We start from the raw sequence: 14,782 nt of genomic DNA on the forward strand, positions 1-14,782 counted from the left end.
CAATCCTAGGCCTTGTTTAGTTCCTAAAACAAAAACTTTTCATTCATCACATCGAATGTTTTGACACAAGCATGCAGTATTAAATGTGGATGAAAAAACCAATTACACAGTTTATGTATAAATTATGAGACAAATCTTTTAAGCATAATTGCGCCATGATTTGACAATATGGTGGTACAATAAACATTTACTAATAACGGATTAATTAGTCTTAATAAATTCGTCTCGATAAATTCGTCTCGCAGCTTCCTGCGCGAAATATGTAATTTATTTAGTTATTAGACTATGCTTAATACTTCAAATATGTATTCGTATATTCGATGTGACAACTAAACCCAAAAGTTTTCCCTAACTAACGCTGTGTTTAGTTCCGAAATATTTCTTCAAACTTCTAACTTTTCCATCATATCTAAACTTTTCTACACACATAAACTTTCAACTTTTTCATCACATCGTTCCAATTTCAACCAAACCTTCAATTTTGGCGTGGAATAAACACAGCCAACAAGCCCCTGGTTAGTAATCTTCTTCTCTCGTTTTTCCCTTTGCCGCAGAGCGAGAGCGGCAGCGGGCAGCGGCGCGCGGCCGGAGGCAGGCGGAGCGGCGGCGTCGGCAGGTTGCGCCGCGAGCGCGGCGGCCACTTCCCCATTCCTTCCCGTTTCGCCGACGAGACGCTCACCGGCGCACACTCGCCGCCTCCCGCCGCCGCTCATCGGTCCGGTACTCCTCAGTCGTCGGAAAGTAAGTATAATGGCGGCTGCATTTCGCTTCCCCCTAGCTGTTTCCATCCTGAATTCCTGACGCCTTTCTATCTCCCCCGATCGATCGCTCACTTGGAACCCTCTCATGATGGAGCTAATCCGAGCTGAGGGAAATCGAGGTTTGGGTAGGAGCACATGGCGGCGGAGAGGGGGAAGGGTGATAGATAGCGTTGTCCCCCCCCCCCCCCCCCCACCCCCCGGGTCGCTGGAATCAGTTTGCAGGATTTTATCTCTTTCCTCTTACCGATGGCGACGACCTTGGTCAGTCACCGTCGAAGTCGCCTTCGGCCATGGTTGCCTCAACTCAGTGCAGGCATATGATCGATTTTGCCAACTTAGTTTGGTTGCAAGTCAGCGATAGTTTTAGTCCTTTTCCCAAGTTAACACAAGTTGGTGACAGAGTTTTAGCCTATTTGCAAGTTAGCATCAGGTGTGCTTGCATTTCTGAATGAACCAGTGATATATTTGATAGAATTATGTAATTTGTGTTTTATTTGGTTGGCCTTGGCCCTATGCAGTTAACGTTTTCTCCCATGCGAATTTGCCACGTATTTGGTTGGCTGGCAGGATGTCCAACGTGACTGTATGTGTGCGATTCAGACCACTGAGCCACAAAGAGAGGAAGACTAATGGTGACAAGGTCTGCTTCAAGAGATTGGATTCAGAATCTTTTGTTTTCAAGGTTTGGATACTCTTTTTCTTCTGCCATTATTGTTTCACAGATAAGGCAGGTATACTGAATATGTAAATGACCAGATGCCTTTTCTGTGAGATGTGCAATTTGGTTCTAGAATAGGACTCTTACTCAAGATTACTGGATTTGTTTAATGTTCTCATATCCATGAGCCATTAACCTTCTTGAGCATGTCACATAGCTGGCCCTGTGTGCAAGGATGGAATGGATAGTTAATAAAGAGAGGAGCATTCTTATGTTTATTTAGTTATAGATGCATTCTCCATGCTAAATCCCTGTGATATTGTTGGCAAGCCTTTTGTGTTTGCTCATGTTTTGTTGTTTCTGCAAATAATTTTGAGTTAGGATGAGAGGGAAGAAGATGTCATATTCAGCTTTGACAGGGTGTTTTATGAAGATGCAGAACAGTCTGATGTCTATAACTTCCTTGCAGTGCCAATTGTCGCAGGTTTCTTTCTGCCTATTCATCAAGATAGTCAAGGCATCTGCTTATTGCAATAGTCTCTAGTTTTGTCTTGACTGAATTCTCTTATAGTCATGAGGTGCCATGCTTTGTACCAACTGTCTAAATTGCTTGGACGCAGATGCCATCAGTGGAATAAATGGGACTATAATTACTTATGGTCAGGTATGTATTGCTGCAAAGTGCAAACGCCTTGTTCCCTAACTAGACAGTTGTACACAAATGTTTGATGCACAGCTTGCATAAGTAACTTGCTTATTTTGTTGCTACTACATTACCATCCTCAACCCTAAAATTTACACTGAACAGTCACCATTTGCAGTGCACCTAATACGCTGTTACTATGTCTGACATGAGCTACCCATGTCAACACTGACATTTTATTTAACTTTTCCTATGTGAAGACTGGAGCAGGAAAGACATACAGCATGGAGGTAAAGTGTACATTGCTGGGATTAATTTAAGGGATGATGACTGACTGCATCACTTCAGCTTTGACTTGTGTTTTTGTTTAATTTGGATGTTGGCACAGGGGCCGAGCATCTTGCATTGCAATAAGCAGAAAACTGGACTAGTCCAGAGAGTTGTAGATGAGCTTTTTCAATCTCTACAATCATCAGAAAGCATGGCTATGTGGAGTGTGAAATTGTCGATGGTAAAAATTCCAGCCTCATGTTCTGAATTTGAACCCACATCACTAAATCTTTACTCACATTGATATACCACTTCTCAGGTGGAGATATATTTGGAAAAAGTAAGGTCAGTGTTGTTGAGAATATTTTCTTATGCTTCCGCTGTACAGATTCATATGTTGGAAATAGAGTATCAAACTTTATTTTGTCATACCTCAGGGATCTTCTTGACTTGTCCAAGGACAACCTACAAATCAAAGAGAGTAAAACTCAAGGGATCTACATTTCTGGAGCAACAGAAGTAAGAGAGAAGTGCTTAAATTGTGTCCTTACGTTTTGTTTTTCATTTGATATTCTGAAACAAGTATATAATTCCATTTTATTTTTCCTTGATGGCTTGTGACATTTCATCATCTCTGTAGGTATCCATCCAGAATAGTTCAGATGCCTTGGAGTGCCTTTCTGTAAGTTCCTTGTGTTTTTCTTGGAATGCCTCTCTGTGATTAGATACCAATTAGTTTTTGTTTGTTTCTTTAAATTACAGGAAGGAATTGCCAACAGAGCTGTTGGAGAAACACGTATCCTCTATTTACTATTTTACTGCTTCTAGAACAGCTGTAAATATTAACACTATGCATTTTATCGTCCTTAATGTACATAGAAATGAACCTGGCTAGTAGTAGAAGTCACTGCTTATACATTTTTTCAGTTCAACAAGGATCAACTTCTGATGAGAGGTATGCTTAATGAATCATAAACATCAGCAATCAGTAGTTCAGTGCAACATTGCTTCCCGTATGTGGATAGGTGTTCCTTATTCCCTTTTTCATATTGGTTGCAACTAATTATATATAACCTTAAATTTGGTGATGCCCATTCCTTTGTGCTATAGACTGATTTAGTGATTTGATATCCAAATGCTGGATTTCTTTTGGCTCAAATTGTTAAAATCTGGTTATTCAAGGAAAATTGCAGTTACCTGTATTTTAAGTAAACTGCCATCCTGAATAAATGATGCTAGTCTGAGCAGGACGTGTTTCTTTTTCTCTAAATAAAACTTTCAGGGTGAGAGGAGGGAAGATTATTCTTGTTGATTTAGCTGGTTCAGAGAAGGTTGAGAAAACTGGTGCTGAAGGACGAGTTCTTGATGAGGCAAAGACAATCAACAAATCTCTCTCAGTTCTCGGGAATGTTGTCAATGCTCTAACAACTGGTATAGACTTTTCTGGAGAGAATAAACATCAACAGAAGGTCACCCTCACGATTTATGCCTTGCTATATTTACTTGTCTTATCTTTTCATCTTCAGGTAAACCGAATCATGTGCCTTATCGTGACTCTAAGCTTACGCGCATTCTTCAAGATGCACTGGTTGGTGAAAAGATTTTCTCAGGAGTTTCTGAATCGTCGGGTTTGTCTAAATGCCACTGGTTTTTGCAGGGTGGCAACTCAAGAGCGGCATTACTGTGCTGTTGTTCCCCCAGTGCTTCAAATGCACCAGAAAGTTTGTCTACTGTTCGTTTCGGAACAAGGCATATCTCTTGAACAATGCATGCTGGAGTATTACATTTCTACCTCTGCATATTGTCCTGATTCTATGGCAGCATCTGTCCAGGACAAAGCTCATAAAGACCACACCCAAATCAATCTCTCCCGAAGTGGATAGCATCAAGAAGCCCATCCCTGATTCTCATGGCCAAAATGATCTGCGTGACCGGATTCTGAACAAGGTTTGTATAGCAACTAACCAGAGATGGCCAATTCAGGTCCAATTTTTGATCACTTGATACCTCACTGAAGATCAATCATTTTTCCTCAGTTAAGGTTGAGCCTGAAGGAGGAAGATGTGGACCTTCTGGAGGAACTGTTCGTGCAGGAAGGCATCATCTTCGACCCCAACTACTCCGTGGCAGACATCGACTCAGCCTGCCAAGACGCCGCGAGCCAGGAGGTCTCACTGCTCACACAAGCTGTGGAGGAACTGAAAGAAACCGTCGAAGAGGTAGTAGTAGCATCAAGCCTCCATAGTCCATATACTCCCTCCCAGTTTCATTGTTCAGGCAGTAACTGTAGCAAACATGTTTTGCAGCTCACCGATGAGAACGAGAGGTTGAGGGGTGAACTCGAGCTCGCGCAGGAGGCTGCCGCCGCCGCCGCTGCTGCTCGGGCTGACGGCGCGCTGCTTGGTTTCGTGCCGGCGGTCGCCATCAGCTCCCTCCTCCGCCCCTTTGGGTTCGTTCCAGACTGAAGACGAGATACAAGGTCACACATAATACATTTTGCTGCCATTTCTGACGTGAGATACAGTGACGGTAGGAACTAGGAAGAAATGCTAATGTCATCGATCGAACTTCTCACTTGCCTTTATCGCTGTGATAGTACACAGAAGGAACATTGACATCGAGCTGGAAGTTTTGTCATTTCGAGAATACGCGTGTTTGAGTGGCTAATGTCACCGATCGAACTTCTCACTTGCCTTCATCGTTGTTATAGTACACAGAAAGAACATTGACATCGATCTAAAAGTTGTCATTACGATAATACGCGTGTTTGAGTTTCAACTTAAAAATTACCGTATTGAAATGCACCCTAATCGTTTGTTTGCTTTGCTTATGTTGTGTTTCCTTGAAGCCTCGATTACTTCGACATTTCCAAAACTTGTAACAGTGTTGATTTTTTTTTCAATGGCGTTTGACTATTTATACTGTTTAAAAATATATAATTAGTATTATTTATTTTATCGTTACTTCTTTAATTATCAAAGAAACTTAAAGTATGACTTATAAGCATTGTACACTAAATTTTTAAATAAAATGGATGATCAAGTCAATTGCATTATCTATTATAAAAAGTAGACAATATGTTATTTCCTTGGCGAAAAAGAGAAATAAAACTTTTCCACAACTTGTAGTGAGCAGTGTAGCATGGAATCATTTAACTCATTCACAAGCATTAATCTGTTTCATATTATAAAACGATTTGGTTTAGAATAAATTTCTGCATTGATCCATGTGTAGGAGTATGTGTCTAAATTCACTTGAAAAATTTGTGAGGGATGGAGATGCTAAAACATGTTATAATTGGAACGGATGGAGTATTTTGTTGAGTAAATTTCACAAAACTATATATACTTTGGTCAAATTATCACAAAACTACATATTTAAGGTAATGTATCATAAAACTATAGATTTAACACTAAATTTATCACAAAACTACAAATTTAAGGTATAGTATTACAAAACTATAGATTTAGTAGCAAAATAATAATAAAACTACAAGTTTAGTGTTAATTTAATCATAAAACTTAGATGTTTATAACTCAAACATAACACACTAGTACTAAAGATTTAAACTCTAAAATATGTAGTTTTGTGATAACTTTGTTACTAAATCTATAGTTTTACGATACTTCACCTTAAGTATGTAGTTCTATGATAAATTTAGTGTAAAATGTGTAGTTTTGTGAAACGTCACCTTAAATCTGTAGTTTTGTGATAATTTAAATAAAGTATATGTAGTTTTATGAAATTTACTCAATTTTGTGTGGTGAAGTTGTCGACGTGGCACACCATCGAGCCGCTCATCTCTCTCCCAAGCCAACACCCGAGAGTGGGTCGAGACAGGGAGCGTATCATCCTCTTCCTCCCGCCCCCGACCTCTCTTCCCTATCCACCCCATCCATGGCTGCCTCCTCCCACTACGCCCTCCTCCACCACCACCTCCCCAACCCTCTCCATCCCCGTCACCTCTCCTCCTCCTCCTCCCCTTCTCCTCCCCCTCCTCTCCACCTCCACCTCCACCTCCACCGCCACCGCCTCGCCCTCTCCACCGCCCGTTTCTTCCGCCTCGCGGAGCGGCGAGCCAGCGCGGGGCCACTGGTGTTCGAAACGGAGGAGGAGAGGAGTGGGTGGTCGGGTGCGGAGGCAGCGGAGTCGAACTACGACGATGAGGAGGATGAGGAGGAGGAGCAAGGGTGGGCGGGCGGCAATGCCGCGGGGTGGCGCGGGGAGAGCCACGAGGATGATCAGGAGGAGGGTTCCGGTTCCGGGGAGGGGCGGAGGCCGCGGCGGTCGCGGCCGCGCGAGCTGTTCGTATGCAATCTTCCCCGCCGCTGCGACGTCGACGACCTCTACGAGCTCTTCAAGCCCTACGGCACCGTCCTCTCCGTTGAGGTATACGCATATCATTCATTTCTTTCTTTCTTTGCCTCATTGCTACTGCAATTCCAACACCTGGTGGTAAATCTGGTGATATACTATGTTACTGCTACTGCTAAGAAAGTAAGAATCACCGACCAGCTCAACCCAAAATTTTACTGACCAATTGAATGGGGTGGACACTGTCAACAAGTGAATTGGGGAGCTCATCATATATCCAATGCAAACGGTGACTAAGGCTGTGTTTTTCTCCCAGTTTTCCCAACTCACCTCACTCATTTTCAGCGTGCACGCTTTTCAAACTGCTAAACGGTGTGTTTTTTGCAAAAAGAATCTATATGAAAGTTATTTTAATAAAATCGTATTAATCCATTTTTCAAAAAAAAAAGTTAATACTTAACTAATGATGCAATAATAACGTGCTTCGTTTTACGTGCCGGGGACCCCTCCTCCCGAACGCAGCCTAAGACTCCCCTTTAAGTTTTGAATGATTGTCAAGTTGTTGAGTAGGCCTGGAGGCACAAACTGCAAGTTAGTTCTTTGATGTTTCAGACTTATATGATCTCTTTGCAAAACACCTGCTCTTGCATTTTGATGCTAAATATATGTATTTACTAGAGAACTATAAGATTAATACATCAAGCAAAGTTTGGAACTTATATTAGATGCTACTACTTGCTTGGAATGGATGAATGACCCCTACTTGATTCCACTTAGCTAGCATGTTTAAATTCTTCAATTCCCATATCACACCGGTTTGCATATCATGATGTTAGAAAGCGCTTCAGATTGATTTTAGAGGTGCGCTGTGATGTTCATATCTGATGACAACCCGCAGATTTCCCGTGACCCTGAGACTGGACTTAGCCGAGGATGTGGTTTCGTCACAATGCGTTCTCTCCCAGAAGCTCGGACAGCCATGAACGCTCTCGATGGATTTGTGAGTCACACAAGAGCCCTGCAGTTTCCCCTTCTCACACTGTATTTATCTGCTTGATTTACAAGTGACATCTAACCTTCTCTTGCATTCATCTCTCTTCTAGGACCTGGATGGGCGTGAAATGCTTGTAAAACTATCATCCGACGTTGTTTCTAAAAGGAGAAACATCAACATGACTCATACGCCACCTGTGAAAGACCACATCTTCGAGAGCCCACACAAGATCTACGTTGGCAACATCGCGTGGTCTGTTGAGCCACAAGAATTGCGAGAGTACTTCTCTCAGTGCGGAACCGTCGTCAGTACAAGGCTGCTGACAGATCGCAAAGGAGGGAGAGGCCGTGTCTATGGATTCCTCTCATTTGCTTCAGCTGAAGAGCTTGAGGCTGCATTGAAGCTTGACAATACGGTATAATGCTAGCCATTTTCCTTACTTTTCTGAGTCACTGCATTTGCTTGATGCTAGAACAGAACTCATAAATTCCTCCTTGGATCTCTGTTCCCAAGAAACTTCATATCTGGATTTGCTTCGGAAGCTGCTAATGGGGTAGTTTTGTGTTAGAAAATCTGAAATGAGGATTATGGGTGTACATTTGTATTTCTAAGTTTCTGCTTGAGTAGAACTTTGCCAGTTAACTGTAGCTTATGAGGCTTAAGCAATCCTGGTTCACATTTTCTCCAGATTATTTTCTGAGCATGTACCTCTCATTTGCCATGGCTTACGCTGATTATTGTTTTTGCAACAGCATTTTCATGGACGGAACATCCTCGTCAGGCAAGCTCATGAAGAGCGTCAGGCACACTGAACCGTCCAGGGATTATTGGAGACCTATTGCAATTTTGTCTAGCTTATTTGCTGATTGAGTTCGTCCTTGGGCGCAATGCTGCACATCAAGACTAACATGTGTTTTTTTTTTTGGTATGTATTGAGTATTCTGTATTCTAGTGACTTGAGTACAATGCGAATGGGTACTAGCAATCTTTCCACTATATACTCTAGTCTGATGAAATGATTCTGAGGAACAAACAGCTTGTTTTTGTTCTAGTCAGAATCATTTCACTGAGTACAGGCAGAATCATAATATGGCATCTAAATTTAGAAAAATAGCGCCTCAAGTTTGGTTTTAACGATTTAAACAACTTACTCAAACCTGATGCTGAAAATAGTATCACTCTCCTTAAAATCAACGCAAATCACACAGGACAGACCACAGCAAACAATTTAGAGTACAGAATGATTATAATAAACAAAATCTCGATGCACATTACTAGAAGTTTAACGTTCAGAATATTGAATGCATAAGGGTTTTATGGCATTCTCCAGACAAAGGAAAATTAGCAGCTCCTGCTTGTCTCAAGACTCATAATGCGCTACATAAATAAAATCCATTCCTAGAACAAGCTAAGCTTGAAGCAGCAAGGAGCACAGCAGAAGCAGAGCTCTCTCTCTAGGCCACCAGAGTGCTGGCTGTGGTCGACTCACTGCAGAAAACAAGGAATTTGTCAGCCACATATAAATATTACACTATGACTGAATCAAAATTGTTAATATAACAAAACAAACACAATCATTCAGGCATTCGGCATTAACACCTACCAGCGTGTATATACGGAAAAAAAAACTACTAAATCAGCAAGAGTAGAATGCATGTATATCTATATGTAAGTTGAACAAGTCATTAGACTGCGAGCATCAGCATACTCACCCATAAGCAAAGAAACATAACTACAAAGAAAATGTTGAGCTTAAGAAAACAAAGCATACTATGACAATACCACCAACACAAGTGCAGCTACAAAGCACTTTTAATTAAGCATATTCTCATCTTCATTGAATTTTGTAATATTGTTTAGAGTACCCAAAAATAAAAGCAACACAATCTCAGCCTTTTGCAACTATAGAATTAGTGTTCTTGATTACTGTTATCTCCTAGCACATAAGAAATATCATTCTTGATAGGAGTCATACCGTCCTAACAAATTTGAAACAATAAGGAACATCAAATTTCAGAAGACAGTTTTTTCATAAAATATCTGCGTATTTGACAGGCATAATGGATGCTAGCCTTTTCATGACATATTAATGTATGAATGCCAAAGTCAAAATCTAATTATCAGTAAAATATAACTAACTGATAGAATCAGATCGCTTAGCTAGCTTAAAGACCTAACCCAGTAGTAGGAGTTCAGAACGAGTAGCAGTAAAATCACATCATTTTCTGTACATATCAATATGTTCCTCTTCCTCCAAAACATGTCAAACAACAGTATTATGTACAAACCAATATCTTCCAGTAAAATTCTTATGTATCAAACAATACGCAGTGTTCATAATATTTTCTGTAGAAAAACATGATCAAAATTCTCAAACAGGCTCCAAATGGGCTAAACATGTACAAACAAGCCTGCAGCAGAACATCGTCTACAATACAATTCCTTAAGGAGCTTGAAAGTAGTTCAAACATACAGCACTGAGCTGGTATGTAGTTCTACTAAACAAAAAATCACAATTCACAATTGTTGGGTTCTTATTAGCAGTTGAAATAAATATGATAAATCGCTGAATGCACAGAACTGCTACAAGCTGAACCTAACTAAGAACAGCACACTAGTAAAGTTATATGTGACTAACAATTAAACAACTAACAAACAATACAAACAAGTGGGCGAGGTGTAACTTACTACTTCCAGGTGGGCGGGAGCTTCTTGGTGCGCTTGTAGTAGCGAGCGAGGCGGTGGATCCTGCTCTCAACAAGGATGAGCCTAAACTTGGAGTCCTTGTCCTTCCTGTTCCTCTCCAAATGCTTCCTAATAGCAACAGCCTTCTTGATCAGGAAGTACAGGTCCTCCGGGATCTCCGGCGCAAGACCTACACACCATCACACACAGACATATCTCCACATTAACACACACAAGGCGTCGAGCGATGGTAATTGAGTGTGAGAATTGGGGGTAAATCTCATTCTCACCATGGGCCTTGAGGATGCGGAGGATCTTGCTGCCGGTGACGCTCTTGACGAGGGGGATTCCGTGCTGGTCACGGAGCACCACGCCGATCTGCGACGGCATCTGGCCCTTCTTCGCGGCCTTCATGATCATCTCCTCCACCTACCAAGAACCGACGCGCACAAACCGTATCAAAATCACCGTGAAAAGGGAATGGAAAAAAACCAAATCGAATCAAAGAATCCAGGAGATGAGGAGGCCCTCACATCGGCGGCGGCGGTCTTGACCCAGCTTGGGGGAGTCCTCTTGTACGGAATCGCCGACGACGAGATGCCCTTCCTGCGCCCACACACCGTCGAGTAGCCGCCATTAGAACAGAGATTTCACCAGACCAAGAATACTATAGTAAAGGGGGATGAGGAAGAAGAGGAAAGGATACCCGCGGCTGTGCATACGCCCCATGGTGGCAGTGGGGAATTTGGCGACGGCGACCGGCGACGGCGGTTGGCGACTGCGCGGCGGAGGAGGCGGCGGCGGCGGGAAGAGCGAGTAGTGAGCGGGGTGGCGGCGCGAGAGAGAAGGGGTAAGGCTAGGGTTTGGGGTGGCTACTTATGTGAGTGTATTTACAATTCAGTCCTCCCGAAAGTGTATTTTTAGATCCAAATCCACCTTATTTTGTGTACGAGTGAATTGCACTCTGGGCCATGTTTTATTACCAAAGTTTCACTTTTGACCACCCTATACGTAATCTTTTCGCTTTGGACTAGGTAACTTTGCCTTTGTTGCACAATGGACTACCCAAACTCTTTTCGCTTGTGATGTCTAGCGTCTCTTTCGACAAAAGTATGTCATGCATATAGGTATGAAAGTTTGCTGACATGCCATTAACAATTTGCTCGAAGTCATTGAAGAAATGAAAATGTGTTTTGGGGTGGTCCATTGTGCAACAAAGGTAAAGTTACCTAGTCCAAAGTGAAAAGATTAGATAAAGGGTGGTACAAAGTGAAACTTTGGCAATAAAACATGGCTCAAAGTGAAATTATCTCTTTGTGTATATCAGCATCACATCTTTGGAGACCAAAAATGCCAGCTTATTAGTAATAGGTGGGCCAAATTTTTAAACAAAAATCTAACCCTGCACAATTAAATAAGGGAAAATTGGAACCATACCCATTAAATAAAGTTAACCATTTTAGAGACTAAATCAATTGAGATATAAAACGCCAATACTGTACAAAGTCACGGATTGTGATCCAATGCGAAGAATCAATTTCCAACTAGAAACTTTGAAATATGTCTAGATAGATTTTTAATCGATTAGAACAACATCTATCTATTATATTATTAAAACAGCCTTGAAAGGAGACACCACGTTCGCTGTAAGGGCAAGAAATTCTCACATTAATCAGAGAAAAAGAAAAGGACAGTCCAAATAGAAATACAGTTTAAAAATAGCTGAAATTCGGAATTAAAAAAAAAGCAATATGGAAAGAAGAGTCCGTATAAGAACATAATACGAGATTAATCAAAATATAGAATAAAAATAAAATAAAATCTGAAATTAGAAAAGAAAAGGAGATTTAAAATAACTGAAATTCGGAATTAAAAATAAGGAATATTGAGAGAAGAGTCCATATAAGAACCTAATATGAGATTAATTAATATTCGAAATAAAAATAAAAATAAAATCTAAAATTAGCAAAAAGAAAAGAAGAGTTCAACTAGAAATACAATTTAAAATTAACTAAACTTCGGAATTAAAAATAAGCAATATTGAAAGAAGAATCCATATAAGAACCCAATACAAGATTAATTAAAATTCAGAATAAAAAATAAATAATATCCAAAATTCAAAAATTAAAAGAGAGTTCAAGTAGGAATACAATTTTGAAACACATGAAATTCAAAAATAAAAATATTAAAAATATTAAAATAAAAAGATTTTTAAAAAATAAATTCTGAAATTATAAAAAGAAAAAAAGATTTTAATTAGGAATACAATTTATAAATAACTAAAATTGGTGATAAAAAATAAAGACTATTGAAAGAAAAGACTATCTAAAACACATGACGAGATAAATTAAGTAACAAGCCTATAAAGGAGTAGAGTGGTAGCGGTTGATACTACATATAAAAATTGTTAATAAAACACCAAATAGAATCATAATGACGATTAAAAGGAGGAACGTCAGGCAGGCCGTGAAGCAAACGAGCAAGGCAATTGCCGAGACTTCTAGAAAGTCAAAAAATAAATCTCATTTATAATCATATTCGATTTTTAAAATCTCAATAATAATAAAAAGGAGAAGCAGCGGGCGAGGTGTATAAGAGTATAGTTGCAGAGCTGCCGATGGTTGGCGGGACCTCTAGAAAATAAAAAAATGAATTCCAACGATAGTTATGTTCGATTTTTAGAATCCAATGACAATAAAGAGTGGGCGGCGTATGGGCCGTAAAGGAGTATACTGGCATCATATGACGGGACTTCTAAAAGTTACAAAAAATGAAACCCAACAAGACAATAAACTCTAAAAACTACAAGGTCCAATTAAGGTTCAGAACTTCTAAAAAGTAAAAAAAAAACCTAATGATAATCATGTTCAATTTTAAAATCTCAATGACAATAAAGAATGGAGACAATGGGCGAGCCATAAAGGAGTACAATGGCAAAGCCGCTGACGGTTTGGTGGGACTTTTAGAAAGTAAAAAATGAACCCAAATGATAATTATGTTCGATTTTTAAAATCCCAATGACAATAAAGAGAAAAGACAGTGGACGGGCCGTAGAGAAGTATAATGGCAGCCTTTGACGGGACTTCTAGAAATTATAAAAATGAAACCCAGCGAGACAATAACCTCTAAAAACTAAGATCTAATTTTTAAAGGTTTCAAAGAGAATGAATAAAAATAGTGGTAGATCGAGCAAGCAAATAAAGAAGAATATGATAGAAGTAAAGGGTAGCAGCTGGTGCGACTTTTAAAAATTATATAATTAGAAATAAGTGGTTGATAATGTTTGGTTTTTCAAAGTCTTAAGACAATGAAATAGATATTTAATAAATTTTAAGTAAAATCATACCGAAAAATATTGTTTTGTTGCTAGCCGCGCAATTGCGCGGGCCATCCAGCTAGTTGGATTATAATACATAAACAAACACGAAACAATTCAACCTTTTCGTGTTAGATGACATTAAACCATATCCCCATCACTAATGATGAGCACTATTCAACCCTTCTTACCGCCAAGGTTCTAAATAGTGGGTAACAAGGTTGTAGCATATTCGGGTTGATATAGCGAATAGCAAAACGCTATTGCACACAATATTCCATGACTTCTTTAAAACATACTAGTAAAACTGTGACCACCATTTAAAAAAGAAGTACAATATTATTCATTACATGCTAAGAACAAACAAAATATTCAAGCAAATAACTAACAAAATGGATGACACAACACAAGTTCAAGCTTCAAATTTCACACTAAAGCACTTAGTCATTAGTGTGATTTAAACTGGCACCAATGTCTTCTTCAGAAAAATAGAGTATTACATATCCGATCCAAATTACTATCAATTTATGTTTGGCTACCGGCAATAGCAATCATGAGTTGACTAGCGGTGGTGTGATAGCATGCACTGAATTGATGGAGGGGATGACCACCAACAAAAACCAAGATCAGAACACGAATGATGGAGGATTATTCTCAAGATCAGAACACGAACGATAGAAAAGCAGAACAGAGAATGCTTGTGGCGGCGGAGAGAAATCACAATATAATTTGAGTTTGCTATGGCTTCAAAAGCTTTGCAAATCAATCCATATGTCATACTCAAACAATCACTTCACCCGTATAGATACATTATACAAGCAATATGGCAACCACAACGTTCTTGATCGTTGATTTCAGTCTCGACCTGGACGCAGCAGTAGTCATGGATTTTCCACAATAGCAAACGCTATTTAGAAACTTATTACATGTGACTCAAGGAGATGGCATAATGGGGAGGAAGGAAGATAAGCAATATTGGCTCATGAGACAGTTGATTATGAAATCAATTATTGATTCATAGCGTATCGGCTAGAGCATGTTAAAGATTAACTATCTTGGTTGAGTATTGCAGCATTGAGTCGAAGCGTAAAACAGCCCAAACCGTTATATTGACAGTTAAAAGGTATTGCATATTTCAATT

At 39.8% G+C, this 14,782-nt stretch overlaps 3 protein-coding genes across 15 annotated transcripts; 2 read left to right on the forward strand and 1 right to left on the reverse strand.

The window, feature by feature from the left end:
- The first annotated feature begins 521 nt into the window (after positions 1–521).
- LOC4344521 (kinesin-like protein KIN-1) lies at positions 522–5,090 on the forward strand. Of its 13 annotated transcripts, XM_066312837.1 has the most exons (18): positions 522–741; positions 856–1,191; positions 1,280–1,443; positions 1,801–1,903; positions 2,040–2,083; positions 2,323–2,352; positions 2,451–2,573; positions 2,652–2,677; positions 2,770–2,851; positions 2,973–3,014; positions 3,095–3,128; positions 3,212–3,287; positions 3,615–3,763; positions 3,859–3,920; positions 3,990–4,081; positions 4,165–4,279; positions 4,369–4,551; positions 4,639–5,090. In XM_066312837.1, exons 3-18 carry the CDS (start codon positions 1,330–1,332, stop codon positions 4,795–4,797), a joined length of 1,434 nt encoding a protein of 477 aa, XP_066168934.1. In that variant the 5' UTR covers positions 522–741; positions 856–1,191; positions 1,280–1,329; the 3' UTR covers positions 4,798–5,090. The 13 variants fall into 13 exon arrangements, with proteins under 13 accessions (XP_066168934.1, XP_015649872.1, XP_025875665.1 ...); XM_015794386.3 differs by lacking the exon at positions 856–1,191 and having other exon boundaries at positions 1,839–1,903; positions 2,241–2,352; XM_026019880.2 differs by lacking the exon at positions 856–1,191 and having other exon boundaries at positions 1,839–1,903.
- Positions 5,091–6,170: 1,080 nt separating this feature from the next.
- Positions 6,171–8,636, forward strand: LOC4344522 (28 kDa ribonucleoprotein, chloroplastic). Its single transcript, XM_015794388.3, has 4 exons — positions 6,171–6,721; positions 7,545–7,646; positions 7,750–8,055; positions 8,393–8,636. Exons 1-4 carry the CDS (start codon positions 6,230–6,232, stop codon positions 8,450–8,452), a joined length of 960 nt encoding a protein of 319 aa, XP_015649874.1. The 5' UTR covers positions 6,171–6,229; the 3' UTR covers positions 8,453–8,636.
- A 166-nt stretch (positions 8,637–8,802) lies between these two features.
- LOC4344523 (40S ribosomal protein S13-1) lies at positions 8,803–11,150 on the reverse strand. Its single transcript, NM_001403354.1, has 5 exons — positions 11,032–11,150; positions 10,859–10,931; positions 10,616–10,754; positions 10,329–10,515; positions 8,803–9,128 (listed from the first exon to the last, which is right to left on the reverse strand). Exons 1-5 carry the CDS (start codon positions 11,052–11,054, stop codon positions 9,095–9,097), a joined length of 456 nt encoding a protein of 151 aa, NP_001390283.1. The 5' UTR covers positions 11,055–11,150; the 3' UTR covers positions 8,803–9,094.
- Positions 11,151–14,782: the final 3,632 nt, after the last annotated feature.

The sequence above is a fragment of the Oryza sativa genome, chromosome 8 (assembly GCF_034140825.1).
Source record: "Oryza sativa Japonica Group chromosome 8, ASM3414082v1".
Lineage (NCBI taxonomy): Eukaryota > Viridiplantae > Streptophyta > Magnoliopsida > Poales > Poaceae > Oryza > Oryza sativa.